The following is an 18910-nucleotide window of genomic DNA, read 5'->3' on the forward strand; positions in this document are numbered from 1 at the left end:
AGGCCGATTAAGATACACTAGGTTCCCCGGGCCGCTGAGGCTCAGCTGGTTGGAGTGTCGTCTTGTGCATCAAAGGTTCGGGGGTTTGATTCTGGCTCAGGGCACACACCCAGGCTTCGGGTTCAATCCAGGGCCGGGGCATGTACAGGAGATACAACAGGAGGCAACAGATCGGTGTTTCTTTCTCACATTGATGTTTCTCTCTCTCTCCCTCTCCCTTCCTCTCTCTCTCAAATCAATAATAATAATAAAAAAAAATAAAGGAGATACACTAGGATCAATGATCAATAAACAAATGCATAACAGGCCCTGGGCAACAGGGTTCTTTCTGGGGAAGGTGAAGACAGCTTCGCAGAGGAGGGCCACTGAGGCTGAGCTTGGAGGCAGGACATATTTTTAAAATTTGGGCCCAAGGAATTTGGGGGGTGGGAGGGCAAGGATGTTGGCGGTAGAAGGAACAGCACGGGCGAAGGCTATTCTGAAGTTAGGCAAACAGAATCAGAAGAATGTTGGAGAAGCAGCTTCTAAAACTGACAGGACTAAGGCTCGGAGGGGACGGACTACGAACGGAGAGGCTGACCACGGAGCTTCTGGAAGTGCCTGGCTGTGTGAGGAACATTCTAGACTCAGCTCCATGTGGACTTCACAGCAAGATGTGGAGGTGGTGTCAGACCAGTTTTCCGGTAGAGGAAAGTGGGGCTCAGAGAGAGTGACTTGTCCAGTCCCACAGCTGGCAGGGCTGCTCTTGAACCCTGGGCTTGGTCAGTACCTTACTGTTCCAGGTCCCAGAAGAAGGTAGTTTCAATGGGCCCGCGGGAGCTCCAGCACCACGTCAGGGCAGGAGGGAGCCTGCCACCCCTCCAGGGTGCATCCATCTGGGATCCCTCTGAACAGTGAGTGGGCAGTAGCCCTAGGGGACCGCTCTTCAAAGGGTTATTTTTAGTGCAAATGGGAGTTTATAAAGCTTATCGATGCCTATGGGTTGTTATACTGGGTGAAGGGCATTTGGGGGCACAGATGAGCCTATAGTTGGAGCCTTAGAAAGTAAGAGCACTGCCCACAGATCGTCCCTTTTAGCCACTCCAGGCCCCCAGTGGCCAGCAGCACCCACGGCCTCTGACTCACAGGGGTGGGGTGGGGTGTGGCTCCCCACACCTCCACCTCCAGGCCTCCCACCTCTCCTAGCACAGGGCACCAGGGCACCAGGGCACCAGGGATCCAGGGATCCTGGGGCCCAGGCCATCTGCCCCGAGGGCCGTGCTTTGTTTTGAAGGCAGATCCTGTTCCAGAGTGAGACCGAGAAAAGGAAACAAGCAAACAATTCTCAGAAAACTGCCCTACATTTCCCCCGCTGTCACCGCACAGGCACAGGCACAGGCACAGGCTGGCTGCGGACAGCTCAGTGCTGCGGCCCGGCCTCGGTCCAGATGACTCCCAGCGAGTGGCCAGGCACCCGGTACCCCAGCCTTCCCCCTGCCTGGGCCTAGATGTAGGGGCGACTTGCTTCTTGGGCGGGATCTCCGTAGGGTGAAGGGGTTCCTTCCCAAAGCCTTGAGAGCACACTGAGAGGGAGCCACAATCCCCCGGTGTCTCCCCGAGGTCTCTCAGACCCCTCCCCATCTCCCCATCTCCCTTCCCCCACACCCTTCCCGCCTCAGTGAATTGGCAGGTCACCTATGTTAATGAGCGGCCCCTCCCAGCCACTGACTTGGGCATCAGTAGCCTAAAGCAGCTGCAGCCCTGGGCCCGTGGCTCTCGGTCCGACCGGCTGCTCCCCGTTTCACGGTGGGCACCCAGCTGCCTGGGCCCTGCGTGGGGTGGGGGTGGAGTTAAGGCAGGGAATTGCGCTCTTCCGCTTCATATTTCAAAGAACTGAAAGAATTCCCTCATCTCCCAGCCCAGCCTGCGAGGACCAGGCACAGGAAGGGAGACAGGGCTCTAGGAAACCTGGGCCCCGCCGCCAGCTCCTGCCGCTGAGCAAACAGTCCCTCCCGGAGTCCGAAACGGCGGTGCGCGCGAGGCGAGGCGCGGCCGGAGGTTTATCGCTCGGCGGCTCGGGGTGATCCACGGAGTTAGACTCCTGGTTGTCATAGATTGAGGCTCGCAAACAAACAGCCGGAGAGGTTCCCCTCCCCCACCTGGCCACCCCTAGCCCGAGACCAGCTGCCACCCCTCCTCCCCGCTGCGCTCCCCGTCTCCCCCCCCCCCCCCCCCGCCCTTCCTCCACCCTCTCCCCTCCTCCCCGGGCGCTCCAAGCAGAGCAAACACGCCCCGCCACCGGCAGGCTCCGACCGCGCGCCTCGGGCGATCCCCCAGGCAACTAGCATCACGAGACCCAGCACCCGGGAGACCCAGCGCCCTGCCCCCCTCCGTGTCCCCGGGGCCCCGGCCAGGCCCAACCACCTCTCCCTTCCCGGTGCGCCGCGGCCCCGCCGGGCCTCCCGCGCGCGCTAACTAGGCCCCGCTGGGCGCCCGGGACCGCTCAGCCCCCCTCGCGCGGAGCCCGCAGCCTCGGGGGAAGGCAGGCGGCCGCAAAATCTCTTGTTTACTGGGCCGGGGAGGCCCCAGCCTGGATTCGCTTCCTCAATTCCGCGGCTCCCTTTCTGCGGGTTCCTGGAGGGGAAAGGGTGGCCGCCCGCTGATCCTACCCGGAGCAGGGCGTGGAGGTGGGGCGTGGAGAGGGCCGAGGATACCCGAACTCGTGGAAAAGTCCCCGGGCGATGGGAAGGGCAGGACGGGGAGTGAGGGCCGAGTCCTCCCGGGCCAGGTTAAACGCGGCACCGAGGGGAGCCGAAGCCGAAGGCTCATGAGGACAAGTCGGCACAGGGAGCGGGGACGCGGGGAGAGGAGCGCGCTCAGAGTTGGCCCGAGTCTGGGCGGGTCCCTGGAAACCCAGGCGCGGGTTGTTGGGGTTTGGGGCGAAGTTTGCTCACGGTCCCGAGTGGTTCTGAGCTCGGCCCACTGCCAGAGGGGCGCGCGCAGTGGTGTTCCCACGCACATTGGTGGCCCAGGTGCCGGGGAAGAGCCGCGCACGCAGGAGGCGGACGCTCGGCGCGGTGTGTCCACGTGTGCAGGCTCGGGGAGGGGAGGGGGCACAGAGGCGTGAAAAGGCGGACTCTGTGTCTGAGTGTGCGGCTCGCTCCGGCCCTGAGCGGCGAGCTGTGTCTGGCGAGTGTCTCACGGGAGACCCAGGACGAAGGTGACCAAGACTAGGTGTCCACCACGGAGAGACGCCCCGGGGTGGCCCCAGGACGCGTCTGGGAACGCGCGCTGATACCGCGGGGAGGGAGAGCCCGCTCGCGAGGTGCGCCGGGCTGCACCCCAGATCGCTTTCTGGAGAGAAAGCGCCGAGTCCAGAAACTGAGTGCGCGCGAGTGTGCGCGCGCCCGCGTGCGGGGGGCGTGGCGGTCAACAGCAACAACCCACTGGCCGGCTCGGCCCGAAACTCCGACCTCCCTCCCGGGCCGGGAAGTGCGACTCGCCGGAGCCTGGAGGTGAGCCGCTGGGGGAGGGCTGGGCGGGCTTTGTTACAGTGTAAACCGATTGCACATACCTGGGGCCGCGCTCGCCCGATAAGCGCCTGGATGGAGGTGATGTCACGGTAGTGCCGGCGCCGGCCCACCCTCTCCGAGAGAAAGGAGCCGAGCCCCGGGAGAGGCCGGCGTGAGAGCGAGCGACCGAGCTCGGCCAGCACAGCCCCAGTCCGGGAGAGGCAGGCCCCCGAGCCCCGAGCTCCCGCCCCGGCCCAGGCACCCTCCGCCAGGGCTGGGCCTGGCCCCGCGCCCTGCACCGCGTCCCTCCCACCTCCGCCCGCGCCTCGCCTGGGGCTGGAGTTGGCCCCAAACCCCGCGCCGGAGCCGGCCCGGCGGCGCGTCCCAGGTAAGGGCTGCTGCCTTCTCTGCCCTCCCCTCCCCTCCCCTCGGCCGCCCGGAAGAGTCGGGGTGGGCCGGCGGGGAGTGGACGGGGCCAGAGAACCGGGGGCGGAGGACGCCGCTCCAACCCCGCTGGGTCGCAGAAACTTTCCGAACCTGCTCGGGACTGGGGGCGGGGAGCCCTGCGCGGCTCCGAGCGGGAGGCGGCGGGGAGAGCTCCGCAGTTAGGCTCTCCAAGGTGTGCCCACTCCAGCCCCACTCCCTCCGCGAGGCTGCAGTCCACAGCGGCTTGTGGGCGGGTGTCCTTTCCGCTGCCCGCTGCGGCGCACGGGAGGGCAGGTTTCGGAGGCCAGAGAAAATGGGGAGAGCCCGGCTGCCCGGCTCCTTCTGCTCCGGGGTTCAGGGGAGCGTCGCTGCGGGCCCCATGGGGGGGCGGGGAGTGAAGAGGGGAGCACGCAGTCTTGCTGCGCGAAGTTTGGGATTTCAGACGATCCCAGAGCCTCGACTTCTGGCAGCGTGGCTTCTAGACCCCTTCCCTCCCCCCACCCTCGATGGCTTTTCCAGGGCCCTTTCAGCCTCCGAGGTGGAGTAGCGCCCCTCCAGCCCCAGCCGGCAGTTTTCCACCCAGGAAAACCCCGTCGCTCAAGAATTCCACAGTGTTGACCCTAAAGCAGGGTGTTTGCTCCTGGAGGCCATCCCCCACCTCCTTGAGCCTTAATGTGTGGCTGGGGGGTGTCTGGGGGGTTGGGGGGGGGGGAAGCAGGGGTGGGGCACATTCCAGAGTGACAGTTCCAGAGCAGACCTTTGGATGGGGGACTTCCAGGTTTAGAATGCTCTGGAATTTTGGCCCAAATGCGCACCCGTGTGGAGGTCTAGGCTGGGGTTCCAGGAAACCCCCCAAAATCCTCCCTCCCCCCCAACACACTCACACACCTGGACACTGAGGTAGCGCCTTCCAGGCACCCAAGAGGAAGGAGGATGGATGGGAGAAGGGGAGGAGGCGGGAGGGCTGTCAGTGGGTCCATCCATCTCTCCTGACGGCTGCTGAGTGGCGGCAGGCCCGCGGAGGAAGGAGGATGCTCAGGGTCACTCCTGTGGGAGCCTGGTGCCTCCGGGAGGCGCTCTAAGGGTCACGGCCCTCCTGGGAGGTAACCTAGCCTCGGTCTGTATCTGTTACTCCTGAGCCTGGGAGACCGATGGGCGCAGGATGTGAAGCATGGGGTGCTCTTTGGGGGTGGCTCTCAGGCCTTTTTGTGAATTGAGGGCGAAGGGGAGGAAATTGGCTGCTGGAAAAGTGGGAAGGCGTCGCATCCTTGCTGGGCGAAGCCAGTCGGGGCTGGCTGGGCCCTGAACCCACTGGCCCTCCCAGGCCTCACTGCTCCCCCAAGGGGGAACGCGGGCAGAAGGGGATTCTGGAACTGGGTTGGGCGGAGTGGCTGAGCCTGGGGAGAGGCTGGTTTCAGAGGTGATTAAAGATACTTGTGTGGCTGATGGCAGGGAGCGCCTGACGCAAAGGGGCCCTTTGGTCCAGAAAAGAATCTATTGGAGGCTGGGGCCGGGTTGCAGCCGAGATGTGGGGGAAACTCGGGGGGCAGAAGGAGGGTCCCCTCCTGGGTCCCACCGAGAACCGTGAAGCAGAAGGTGTGACCCTGAAAGGAAGGAGGCAGGGCTGGCAGGGAAGTGGGCAGAGTCCGTCCAGTGAGTGATTTTCAAGTGCCCGCCGTGTCCAAGGCAGGGCGTTCAGTGTGTCTTGCTCGCGACCCTCAGACGTCGGAGCCTGGTAGGGGAGACACGAGCACACACGATTCTCACACTCAGGTCTCAGAAGGCCCAGCCTCGCAGAGCAGGCTCTAGGGACCCATGGGAGGGAGAGTCTCCAGGCAGAGCTGGGTCCGTTTCATTGAAGTCCGTTCCCCCTTCACCATCTTAAAGGTGGCACCCGCTGACTGGCTCAGTCTGCACTCCTGGAGGTCAGACTTGTCGGAGTTACCGTCACCAAGTCTGCTGGCTTCCAGGGGTCGCTGTCCTGGGCAGCGGACAAGAGCCGGGTCCACCCGGCCCAATTTCCCCACCCGAGTCAGCGTATCTTGTCTCCCCGCTCGCCCTTGCTTTTGCCAGGGAGTGGGAGACAGGAGACCCATCAGGGCGGGAAGATGTGTTGCCTCGGGATGGCAAGTTTCAAGGCCTCCTGTTACCTGGACGTGGAGGAGGGGCGCATTCCTCTTCCTTCCCTGGAAATCCCCTTGTTGGGGCCACCCAGGGGAGACTGGCCCAGGGGTACAGGCAGTAAGGATCGAAGAGCAGGATGGATGGAGGAGGAGTGGCCTGTAAGGGTCGCAGGGCTAAGTGAGGCTTGGTGTGGTGTTTTCATAGAGACGTGGCTGTTGTCAGACTTGAACTGGTGGCATAGGCTTAGCATCCTTCCTCCCACGTCCACCCAGGCCTGGGATCTTATGTTGGAAAGGATCTCTCGGATCGGCCCATTCCGGCTTACCTTGGGTCTGGATCTTTCAGCCGGATGAATGTGTCCTCAGCAAATCGCTTGGCTGTGCCGTGTGCCAGACTCAAATCTTAAAGCACAACCCTGGTTCTGCCGCCATCAGGCAACAGAACAGCCTTCCGTGGCTCCCCCCCTGCCGTTAGAATAATGCTCCAAACCCCTTCCCTGTGGCATTTCTCCTCCGACTCCCGCTAGCAACTCAGTTCACGCGTGGGGAGCTTGATGGAAGGTCCCGTTCTGCCTTTTCTGACCCCCTGGGCTGGAGGAGCTTCCTGCTCTGTGTTTCGGTTGTGCCTTCTCTCCCCCAGAGGCCACGTCTGCTGTGTGGCGCTTACCTTATTCCTCACTGTGTAATTTTCTTGTAGATCTATCTTATCTCTCCTGATAGATTTTTTTAAAAAAATTGTATTTCTTTATTGATTTCAGAGAGGAAGGAAGAGGGAGAGAGAGATAGAAACATCAATGATGAGAGAGAATCATTGATCGGCTGCCTCCTGCACGCCCCCTACTGGGCATCGAGTCCGCAACCCAGGAAGAGGCAGGTGGATGAATGAGAAGCCCTTGAAGATGTGCATATGCCGGGAGGCTAAGTCTGGGTGGCCATTCTCAGGGTGCGGTTCCTCATCTCCCAACTTCACCCCAATCTCTGGCTGCCTCGCTGTGAGCCAGAGATGCCCTAGATGGGCCGAGTGCTTAGGATCCTGTAGTGTAGCAAGACACCGTAAAGTCCCCCCTGGAGCGGTTCAGCGTTTCTCCTTACCCCTCAGCCCTTCCTGACTCCCTTCTCGGTCCCACACTTGTAAATACAACGTGTGCTTTCTTGATCTATGATTACACACAGTCTCCGGCAAAAGATTATTTAAGTCACGACATAGGGAAACCTGCTTTTACATTGGAAGCCAGAAGTGCCAGTTATTTAGGAAAAAAAACACGATAGGAAAATTCACACAGAATGTTAATTTATTACAAGTGGATGGGTGGTCACTTCGTAAGGTGTTTAAATGCCTAAATGCTATGTTGTGCACCTGGTACTAGCAATGTTGTATGTCGACTGTAATTGAAAAATAATTTAATTAAAAAAGAGTTAATGGGAAAAGCAAGCCTAATTGAACGGTGAGGAGGTAGCTGAGAAGGCGGAGATCCCTAAAATATCTTTAAGGGGCACGTGGGATATCCTCATGGTTGTTGAAAATGGGTGATCTTGATTATGTCAGTTTCACTTAATTTATGAATTTTCTTCTTCCCGACAGTAGCAGTGTCCTTCCATGTAATTGTGGCGAGACGATTTATACTGACTGAGATTTAGGCTCTTTTGTTTCCTTTTAGAAATTAAGGAACCAGGAATGGTGAAAACGTAAGGGACTAAACCTCCTCCCTCCCCCTCTTCCCTCCACCCCCAAAATGGGAAGAGAGGTGGTGGGGAGGCTGGAGTTGGATCATGCCATTCCCCTGCCAGCCACTAGTGGTCACTGTCAGCCAGGAAAGCTCGGTTGCTGTCTTTCTGGCGAGTTCCTGGGCCCAAGGGGTGCGAGGAAGAGGGAGGGTGATCGCTAGTATTTGAGCATAGAATACCTTTAAATATGGAGCACCTGCGTTGCATAGAATTTCGGAATTTACAACCTCCGTTATAGAGCATTTGCATTTTCTGTTCCCCAAGTACATGTAAAGCCTTTAGTTGGGAAACTCATTGATTTGGTCTTATATTTCCCTTAACCTCCACATTCTGTACTTCCACCTCATACAGGGAACATCCACTTGCCATTGAGAGCAGGAGCTTGGCTTCCTTTGGTAAAGCTGCAGCCCGAATGGCCGAATGAGCGGCTAGAATAATAAGTTCGCTTCCTGGTGTGAATAAAAGACATTTTTCTTGCTTTCAGCGGCAGTGTTTTAGAGTTTTCCATTATAGATTCATTCCTTTGGGTTCTGCATTGCCCTTGCCTGGTTCTTGCTTTTAAAATGTGAGCGCCTCGTAGGAGACGTTTCGCATTAAGTCATTAACTCCCTTGCTGGGAAATTACTTAATCCTGACGCTTATGCATTTGAGCTGCACAGAGAACTTTGGATTCTGAAGAGAGGCTTTGGCACTAAAAGTGGGAGCGTGAAGGGCAGAAAAGGGAAGTGGGAGGGAGGGGTCAGGGGGAAGTGCTGATAAGTACAACTTTCAACTCTCTTCATTTTTTTTTTTATTCTCTTCCTTTTTTCTGGCTGCAAGTTATACCTGTCACAGGGGCTTGTGAAATACTTGAATGAATGAATGATGGACTCAGTGAACTTAGGCTGATCACCATGGACTCCGGCATCCCATAGACAGTGTTCAGGGCCATGGTATCTGGCCTACTGAACACTGGGAGTACTAGAGCAAGAGAGGAAGTGCTGAATGGGTGGCATGCTTGGTTTTGACTTGCTCATAAACCCCGCCCCGCCCCGCCCCCCCCCCCCCCCAGGCTGTAAGAACTCAGGGAATATTTAGATCCACATTATGGGGGTGGGACCTGAAAATGCAATGACAATTCCTTTCTCTTCCCTGAATAGGAATGACAAATGGGCTTCATCTCATTTGCCTCTCTGGTCGGTTGGCAGGCCTTCCAGGAGTTCTGTGTTAAGAAGGATTCTGAAGCCCAGGGGACAGTCTCCTGGTCAGCGTGCACCGTCCGCCCTGGTTCAGGCTCCGGGAAGCGACACCCACGTCAGCGTCTGACTTTGGGGAGGACTGATTGTGTCTTTTCTCCCTCCGTCTTTAGGGACCCCGCGGGAGCCTGGCCTGGGAGCCAGGATGGCCACCCACAGAGCCTTGCTGACATGCCTGGGACTGCTGCTCTTCCCGGTCCCTGGGGCGCAGGCCCAGAACCGGGCCCCGCCCGGCTGCAGCCCGGACCTCAACCCCCTCTACTATAACCTGTGTGACCGCTCCGGGGCCTGGGGCATCGTCTTGGAGGCCGTGGCCGGGGCGGGCGTGGTCACCACCTTTGTCCTCACCATCGTCCTGGTGGCCAGCCTGCCCTTCGTGCAGGACACCAAGAAGCGCAGCCTGTTGGGGACCCAGGTGTTCTTCCTGCTGGGGACCCTGGGCCTCTTCTGCCTCGTGTTCGCCTGCGTGGTGAAGCCCGACTTCTCCACCTGCGCCTCGCGGCGCTTCCTCTTCGGGGTCCTGTTCGCCGTCTGCTTCTCCTGCCTGGTGGCCCACGTCTTTGCCCTCAGCTTCCTGGCCCGGAAGAACCAGGGCCCGCGGGGCTGGGTGTTGCTCGCCGTGGCCCTGCTGCTGACCCTGGTGGAGGTGATCATTAACACCGAGTGGCTGATCATTACGCTGGTCCGGGCCGTGGGCCGGGACGGCGCCCTGGGCAACGGCAGCGCGGGCGGGGCCGCGGCCTCCCCCTGCGACATCGCCAACACGGACTTCGTCATGGCGCTCATCTACGTCATGCTGCTGCTGCTGGGCGCCTTCGCGGGGGCCTGGCCCGCCCTGTGCGGCCGCTTTAAGCGCTGGCGGAAGCACGGGTTCTTCGTGCTGCTCACCACGGCCACCTCCATCGCCATCTGGGTGGTGTGGATCGTCATGTACACCTACGGCAACCGGCAGCGCAACAGGCCCGCCTGGGACGACCCCACGCTGGCCATCGCCCTGGCCGCCAACGCCTGGGCGTTTGTCCTCTTCTACGTCATCCCTGAGGTGTCCCAGGTGACCAAGGCCAGCCCGGAGCAGAGCTACCAGGGGGACCTGTACCCCACTCGGGGCGTGGGCTACGAGACCATCCTGAAAGAGCAGAAGGGCCAGAGCATGTTTGTGGAGAACAAGGCGTTTTCCATGGACGAGCCAGCCTCGGGTAGGTCCTTTTCCCTCCACGTCGTTCACTGCAGGCCTGGGGGCTGGTCTGGAGCCAGGTCCCTGAGGTTTACCCGTGGTGTTCTGCCTTAAGCTCCCTTCGTTCCATTTCTTAAAAAAAATGTGTTTTTTTTTTACTATAGTCAGTGTAACTCACGAATATATTTTCACCGTAAAAATCTCAAACATTACAGAGAAACAGAATTTCTCCCAACTGTTTCCCCAGTTCCTTCCTGTGCATCACCAGAGCTGACTGTCGATTGGTATTTTAGCTGCACGTGCCTCAGTTTCCTCGTCTGTAAAATGGGGATGATACAGATCCTGCTCCAGAGGATTCTGATGAGGACTCGTTAATGTGCGGGAAGGCGCGCTGGGAGCACGGGCTGTCAGCTGGGCGTGTTACTGTTATTTTATTCTGATCATCATTGTCCCTCCGGAACTGGTTTTCCTATTACGTACCGCCCCTGGTCATCCTGGTTCCCTTTAAAAGTCTTGTCAGTTGATTTTTCCCCTTTTTTTTAAAAATATATTTTATTGATTTTTTACAGAGAGGAAGGGAGAGAGATAGAGAGTTAGAAACATTGATGAGCGAGAAACATCGATCAGCTGCCTCCTGCACATCTCCCACCGGAATCAAACCTGGGACCCTTCAGTCCGCAGGCCGACGCTCTATCCACTGAGCCAAACCGGTTTCGGCGATTTTTGCCTTTTTGATAAAAGCACTCATGCCCCATCCAGGCTAAAGCAGCCCCCCTGTCCCGCGGCTGCTCCCCAAGCTCCTGCCCAGGCCCCGTTAATGGGACAGGCTTTCCTGGCAGAGCCCCGCTCTGGGTAGTCCGGGTGCCGGGCGGTGCAGGAGACCTGGCCAGGGAGCTCCCAGCGCCCGCAAGGAGTCCTCTCTATCGTTCGTACCCGGGGAGGACCACGAGCCTTTATGGAGCACCTGCCGTGAGCCAGGCACTGTGCCTTTCTCGGTGTGTCCTAGGCGTGCACCTCGCGCTTTCTCAGCCCGTGTGTTTGTCGGGGCCAAACGCTCCCAGCCTTTGTCCTCTCAGGGCAAACAGCTGGGGCTGTGAGGGCTTCTTTCCCTGTAGTTATTTATTTTTTCCTCCAAATGGAAAAATCAATCATCGCGTGAGCCCGGCGCTTAGAAGTGCGATGTGGCTGTGGTCCCTCGGAGCTGCGGGGCCGTCGGCCTGCAGCGGACAGACAGCCCTCCGCGGGGCCGGCCTCCAGGCCCAGCCCGTCTTGGGCCCGGGCTGGTCAGCAGGTTTCCTGAAACACCTGACGGCGCCCAGCGGGTGGAACAGGTCGGAAGCCAGCTCCCCGCGGGAGGCTGGGGGAAGTGTTCCTGCCGCTGAAAATAGTCCTGGAGCCGGGCCCAGGGGCCGAGGGACAGGATGTGCGTGCGGTCCCCCTGGGGGGCTCTGGGCCGTGGGTCACGGGGAGTCGGTTCCCAGCTCCGGAGTCTGGGGCTGTGGGGTCTCTGCTGTATTTACCCCAGCGCCTGGCAGCTGGCCGGCGGCGGCGGAGGCCCGAGCTGGAGGCTGGCCATCTCGGAAGGCGGCCGAAGGCCTGTGTGCCCTGGTGGCCTCTGGCCCTGGAGGCAGATGGCGATGGGGATGTGAAGGTTGCTGACAGGAGCTGTTTTCTGAACTGACCAGGAAGGGGGGGGGGGTCCCCACACTGCAGGAAAGGCCGAGGGAAAGGCAAGCAGCCTCATGGCTCCCGCGCATCCGAACAAAGGGGTGTTGGGTTCCGGAGGGGCCCCCACACCCACAGCCTCACCCCCAAGCTGGCCGCCCCCGGCCAGGCTCCCTCCTGGGTTAGATGTTACCCCCGGGAAGCCTAGCCCCTCTCCCCGCCCCCGGGAGCCTGGCCCTCGGTTGGGAAAGGGAGCTGAGGGCCCAGCCTTCAAACCTCTCCTGTCTCCTTGCAGGCAAGAGACCGGTGTCACCGTACAGTGGGTACAACGGGCAGCTGCTGACCAGTGTGTACCAGCCCACCGAGATGGCCCTGATGCACAAAGGCCCGGTGAGTGGGGTCCCCGAGTCCCCAGGACCCTGCGGAAAGCCACGGAGCCCAGCCTCTGTGGGCGGGCAGAGGGCCGTGCGGCCATGTGGGGCGGGGTGAGGCGCAGGGGGTGGGGAGAAGGCAGGTGTCTCTCTCGGTGCCTCAGCCTCGGGGAACCCAGAGCTCCGGCTCCTGGTGCCTTTTCCTGGAGTCAGTGCATCCACTGCCTTCAGTTTTATTGCGATGGCACCTGCCCGGCCCGTGCATCGGGGTGTCACACACTGAACAGAGGAGGGCCTCGGCCAGCGGGGGTCATGCTTGGTGACTCCAGGGGACAGGGGACCAAGCCTGGGTAGGTGTTTACACTCCCACCACAGCTGTCTCCGGGGAGGCCCCTCCCCCACCGCAGGCAGCTGCTCTCAGCCTCACACCTCCCCTGGGTCCTGGAAACCAGATGCTCCCTGAGCCCTGGGAGGGGGTGGGAACAGATTCACTCGCTCCATATATGTTCCTGCTCCCGGCTGGCAGACTCGGGAGAGGACGGCGACCCGCCTTGGCAGGAGGCTGGGAACAGGAAGGAGGGAGGTCAGCAGGGTGGCGTTCTCACCCCTCCCGCTGGGAGCCTGGGTAAAGCCAGCTCCGAAACTCCCAACCCAGCCCTTTGGTGTCCCTACGCCTGACCCTGCGGCCGCCGGGAGCCGCGATGGGCAAAGGAGTTTGCAAACACGAGCGAGTCTGCTGGGCCCCAGGGTGCCCACGCTTGCCACCCTCCTTGCGAGGGGGGTGGAATCTGGACTGACAAGTGTTGCTCACAGTGTCTGCAGGCCTGCGGCATCACCAGCACCTAGGATCTTACTAAAAATGCAATTGGGTGGGGCCAGTGCTGTGGTGAATCCAGTGGTTAGCATCTCCTCAGTGACATCACCCTGATGCATTATGGGAGTAGCCACCTGTAGAAATCTGCAGACCCTACTCATCAGGGCTTCCTCCCTTCCCGCCCACCTCGGTTGTTAAACATTTGCCGGCCACGCACCCACCACCGGGTGTGGGTGGGGTTTAAACAGCCCAGGTGATTCTGATGCGCACCCGGGTTTGAGAACGCCCACGGGGATGTTCCAGGAGCTCCCAGGGCAGCAGTCAGCAAACTGCAGCCTCTTGAGTGTGGCTCTTCCACAAAATACCACGTGCGAGCGCGCACGTACAGTGCGATTGAAACTTAGTGGCCACACTCAAGGGGCCAAAGAGCCGCGTGTGGCTTGCGAGCCGCAGTTGTACTAGGGTTGCCGACCACTGTACTAGGGGATGGGGAGCTGGAGACCACCAGGTGGGCAACTTGGGGCCCTGGAGCTGCCCGGAGCTGGGGCACCCAGGACCCTCTGCACCCTCAGCCAAGGACAGGGCCGCTGTAGCTCGAACCAGGTTCCAGGCAGCTAATTTGGGTCTGGGGTCTCCAAAACTTAAAATACTCACACCCAAAAGCATTTGGGATTTAAGCCTCCAATCAGGCAGGCCAGCCAGACTTCTAGAGGAGAAATATGTGGGCACGGCCAGGGCCTGGCACACCAGCAACTGTAATGCTGTTGGGGGTTGGAGGGCCAATGGTGAGACTCGGTAAGAGTCTTGGAGGACGGGAGGCTGGGAGCTCCAGACAGGTGACGGCCGCCCAGCGTGTTCACCCTCCACTGGGTCAGGTCTGAGGGGCAGCCGCGCGGAGCCCCAGGAGCACCCTGGGGGCCTCCTTCCCAGGCCCAGAGGCCGGGCCCTCTGCAGAGTGAGATAAGGGGCTGGAGGTCAGAGGTGGGCCGCTGGGGCCTGGCTGGGGTGGGGAAGGGAGCCGGCAGGCCCCGCCTGCAGGAAGCCGCGTGTTTGTGCATCTGCGCTGGCGGAGCCTGGCTGAGACCTCCTGCTCTTCCTTCCAGGCGGAGGGACCCTACGACGTCATCCTCCCACGGGCCACCGCCAACAGCCAGGTGATGGGCAGTGCCAACTCCACCCTGCGGGCTGAAGACATGTACGCGGCGCAGAGCCACCAGGCGGCCACGGCCCCGAAAGACGACAAGAACTCTCAGGTCTTTAGAAACCCCTACGTGTGGGACTGATTCGGCGCCAGGAGGCGGCGGGCCGGTGCGGGGAGGGCCCTGGGGGCCTGGCCTGGGCCAGGGACAGCCTGGGGGCCCCGGGCCCTCCTGCTCCCCGTGCCCCTCGATGGCTCAGGGCAGCTTGTGCCTCAGCCGTGAGCCCTGCCTGGTGGCCAGGGTTTCGTGGTGTCCCAGGTGCCCCTGCCCACTCCTTGGTGTTTGTGGAGTCGAGGAGCCACCGCCGGCTTCATGCCAGGGTCCCTCCAGGGGTCACGCTCCAGCCAAATAGTGTTCTTGGGGGGTGGCCTCGCAGCACCTGCATTCTCTGGAGTCTTTGGAGAGATTCCTGCAACCTCGAGAGATTTCACAGGCTCTGCCCCGGGCCTTGCTCCTCCGTGAGGAACAAGGTGCCTAATAAACACGTTCTTTCTGCTTTGTTAACGCTTCCTCTGGGAATGTCGTTTCTGACCCGGCTCTGGGTTTCCGACGAACCGCTCCTCCTCGGCCCAAGGGTGGCTCCTTCCGCCTCCTCCCTCCAGACCCAGCTCACGTGACAGCTGCACTTGTCTGCAGTGGGGTAGCAGACACCTGCACGCGGGGAAGGGTCCGTCCGCTGAGCCTGTGTCCCTGCCGTGTGGGCTCACAATGAACCCGGCCAGCTCCTGTCCGGGGGCTGGTCCATCATCCGAGCTCGTCTGGAATTGGACAGTTTTCCTCCGGGTCCCCCTCCACTGGCCGTACGTGGGGACCGAGCCGGGAGGTGGCCCACCAGCAGGCACCCTGCAGAGGGTGCTGGTAAGGGAGGGTGTGCCAGGGAAGACGGGCTACCCTCAGCCCCTCAGTGGGGACGGGGGTCCAGGTCCTTTAGGGCACGGGTGGAGCCTCACTCTGCTCCGTGCTCTGAGGCCACATGACCAGGTGGGTTCACAAAGGTGGGAAGGGTGGAGCCACGCTCTGGTTGGGTTCACTCCTGGGCAGGAATTGTTCAAGCGCCAGTTTGCTCAGGCCCCTACGGTGAAGCCCTCCGCACCAGCTCCCTGGCACCCCCATGGCTGCCCCCGTAGGTGGGCAGGCCATTCTCCTTTCCAGAGTCCAAATCCCAGAACTGTTCCCTTTTTAGGGTTTGACGCGGCCGTAGGGGAAAGTTGGGGGTTAGCTCTCCTGTCCCCTACTTGAGGTTAGCAAACTGATTGAGAGCCTACACAGCCTCCCCAGGACACGGCCTCCCCAGGACCAGGCAGGCTTTCTCTGGACCCCGACTTCCGGGGCCCTGGGACAGCCGCGGGCCCAGGGCCCGGAGCGCAGACAAGCAGCAGTGTCCTGACCCTTGGACACGGGTCATGGCCTCGCAAGGGGACTGCCAAGCCCGCCCCTCCCAGGCCTGGGAATGTCTCTCCCCGACGAGCCAGAAGCTATTTTCTGACACCGGTTGTAGGAAAAAAATGTCCTGTTGGGAGGGAGAGAAAGGTGGCCGGAAGAGAGGAATGGACCTTCGCCCGAGCCTCTCCTATGTCAGACTGCACCAGCCCCTCATCCCCCCTCCCTCCCCCGCACAATGCTTTTTTTTTTAAGTAAAAACCAGCACTTGTGCCCCGAGCAGTGGGGTCCCCTTTGACTGTTGTTCTTTCTGGTTACTTTAGGCTCAGTCCCCGCAAAATAAAACGAGATGGTAGACGCCCTGCGGCCTGGACTGCACGCCGTCCTCATGTCCTCTGTCCTGGCTGGCAGGGCCCTGCACCTTTCCCACCTTGGTCACTGGAGCTGGGAGGGCCCGGAGGCCACCGATCTGGAGCAATGGACCAAGTTGGGTGGCGGGTGGGGGGGGGGCGGGGGGGACTGTGAAACCTGAGGCTTAGTCTGGGGCTCGAGGGCCACCCCTACCTGCCCTGCCCAGCCTCTCCTGGTCCCCACGTGACTGAGGCCACAGGAGCTGTCTGCAGACCAGCCTGCCTCCATCCCCCTGTGACACCCTCCCCCACATCACAGCCCGTGTCCTCGTGCCGTGGCTCTGCAGGGGCCACCCTCAGATGGCCCTGTCTGCACACCGTGGGCCTCCCTGGCCATCTTGCTGGTGTCCAGCAACTGCCTGTCCCTCTGCACGCGGTGAATCGAGGCGGAGCTCCGTGAGTCTTTGGAGCCACACCCTGGCGGGACTGCCCCTGGCCTTTCTCCCCGGGGCCATCACCGAGTGAACGTGGAAGGCCGCGAGCTGGGGCAGGGCTCATTCCAGCCTGGACAGCTGCGCCTCTGTGGCCTGAGGGCCCTGGACCTGAGCCTCGGCCGTGCTTCTCTCCAAGACCCGCCTTCCTCACCTTCGATGACCCGGGTCCCATGGAGACACAAGGTGGGGCTGGGGCTGCATTCTCGGGGACCAGTGGACAGTCCTGGGCCATGTGGACGGGGGTCTAGGCCTCTTCCAGGACAGACCTGTGGGACTGGGGGAGGCCCCTCAGATAAGTGGCATCTGGGCTGAACACTGCCATTTCCTGATGGGCAGGGGAAAGGTGCCTACCTCACCCTGGGCACCTCCATGTGCTGGTGCTGTGCTCCTCACCCAGGATGCCCAGAGGGTCCTGACGCCCCAGGGGAAGTGGGGACGTCCGCGGGGCCTGCGTCATCCTGGCACCAAGGATGGGAGGTGCACGGCTCCGGGTTTGTGGGGACAGCTCTGTAGCATCGTCTCCCTGGCCTTGTCCTGCTCTCTGGTACCTGACAGCAGGCTCGTCCAAGAGGGGCCTCCCCAGGTGTGCCCCCAGGTGCAGTTCTCACCCCAGCATCACCTCTGGGGCCGTGAGGGCCAGGACCAGAGCAGGGGAGGTCACCCTGCAGTCAGGCCCACAGCTCCAGTGCTGCCCCCTGCTGCCTGCACCTGTGCCTTGACCCCGGAGTCTCCCCAGAGAGGCGTTGGGTGAGCAGGCCCAGCAGATGAGAGTAGGGCTGCCCCCCAAGTGTGATAACCAACCCCCCCCGCCCCACCCCCCCCACACACACACCATTTACCACGGGTTGTCAGTTCCAAGAGTGGAGTGTAACCTCCCTCTGATGGAAGAGAAGGGGGAGCTCTGGACCTCAGACTTCTCCTGATCTAGGTTAGTGGCCCCAGGATCCCTTACGGTGAACAAAGGGACGGTCCTGCTTTTCGAGGTGATGGTATCACGTGAGCCCTTCGCCGTGCCAGGCGGCCAGGGTAGGCAGCCTGCAGTGAATGTGGGTTTGTTCCTAGCCCGCGTCCCCTGGGGGCCTGTGGGGAGGCACGGGGAGGGGTACAGCCTGCCCGGCCTCAGGCACACCCCTGGCCGAGCAGAGAAGATAGCAAAGCGATCCAGCTGCATTGCAAACAGGCCTGGGAGGGAAGGACGCCGGCACAGGCCCGAACCCGCCGCAGGCAGGCACAGGCCGGCACCTGGGTAAACCTCACAGCCACTGTCGAGCTCCAGCTCAAAGCAGAGTAGTTTGGACTTCGTACCTGCTCGGAATTAAACGACCTTATTCCTCTCTGTTTGTGAGGAATTGCTACCAGGAATCCCTGTGTGTTCGTTAAGAATATTCTGGGCTTTCTTAATATATATTTTTAACGTTCTCCTTGCCTCCTAGACCAAGAAAGGATGTTTGATTCCAAGTACCTTTTTTCTTGGTTGGGAATTTATTCTAAGAGGGGAAACCAGGTCTCCCAAACCAGCCTGGCCCCAGACCAGTGCCCTCTCACCCACCCAACACACAAGGCCTGGGGATGTAGGGATGGGGCACAAGCGGGGAGGGGGGGCTTTATCTTAGTCCTGCTGCGGCCTGGCATGCTGGGGGGAGGGGCACCGCTGGGTGAAATACTGGGCTCCTGGGAGGGCGTCCTGGGGCCGGGGGTGGTCAGTACCTCCCCTGGGTCAGGAGGACATGGTCAGTGCCGCTCCCAGGATTTGGTTAGACCCGTGGCTCCCACTCATTCAGGGACCTTCCCGGCCCATAGAAGAGCCTGAAGCAGATCGGCTAAGTGGCAGGCCTGCGGTCACGCAGCTAGGAAGGGTCCGTCAGCCCGCAGCCCCCTTCTCACCAAGCCGATCACTTAGTCTAGCCCCGGGGGGGACGTGCTGGGTCCCCCAGGTGCTGGTGACCAGACGGTTTCCTGTCTGCCGTCTGCACCGGGACCCGCCGGAAGCTGCAGCGCTGGCTCACAGCAGCCCATGAATTATTGAGCATCTGCACCCGCCTCTAATGGTCTGACCTCATCCTCCTTGGGCTCCGGGCGCCTCTGACCTGTTTCCTTGAGAGGATGCTGCTGGTCGTGGGGCTGAAGGTCCCGCTGTGGGGTGCGGGGTGCGGGCGATGGAGGAGGGGACACCAGCACTCAGGAGAGGTGGGGGCCAGAGACTCATCCCCTTTGTGACGGGAGGCAGCTCTGCAGGGCAGAGAACGGGACTTAGCGATCAGCCGACTGCGGGTGCCGCTCTCAGCCTCGCTTCCCGGCTCTGTGACCTGGGGCAGCTCTGGATGCCTCAGTCTCCCCATCTGCGCAATGGAAGTGCTACTCCCTGAGTTCATAGTGTTCTGGCCCCTCAAGGTCACTCCTAAAAGTCACGGCCAAGGCAGAGCATCGAGAGCTGGCTGCCCTGGGTTTCCTGCAGACACGCTG

The 18910-nt window shown here is 61.0% G+C and overlaps 1 protein-coding gene across 2 annotated transcripts; it reads left to right on the plus strand.

Moving 5' to 3' along the window:
* The first annotated feature begins 3461 nt into the window (after positions 1-3461).
* On the plus strand, positions 3462-17807 carry GPRC5C (G protein-coupled receptor class C group 5 member C). Of its 2 annotated transcripts, XM_081110208.1 has the most exons (5): positions 3462-3494; positions 9114-10196; positions 12135-12229; positions 14128-14277; positions 15927-17807. In XM_081110208.1, the coding sequence occupies exons 2-5, from the start codon at positions 9146-9148 to the stop codon at positions 15957-15959; spliced, it is 1329 nt and encodes a 442-aa protein (XP_080966334.1). In that variant the 5' UTR covers positions 3462-3494; positions 9114-9145; the 3' UTR covers positions 15960-17807. The 2 variants fall into 2 exon arrangements, with proteins under 2 accessions (XP_080966334.1, XP_080966333.1); XM_081110207.1 differs by lacking the exon at positions 15927-17807 and having other exon boundaries at positions 3484-3494; positions 14128-14723.
* The last annotated feature ends 1103 nt before the right edge of the window (positions 17808-18910 follow it).

The sequence above is a fragment of the Myotis nattereri genome (genome assembly GCF_964212035.1).
Source record: "Myotis nattereri genome assembly, chromosome: 16".
In the NCBI taxonomy this organism is placed as follows: domain Eukaryota; kingdom Metazoa; phylum Chordata; class Mammalia; order Chiroptera; family Vespertilionidae; genus Myotis; species Myotis nattereri.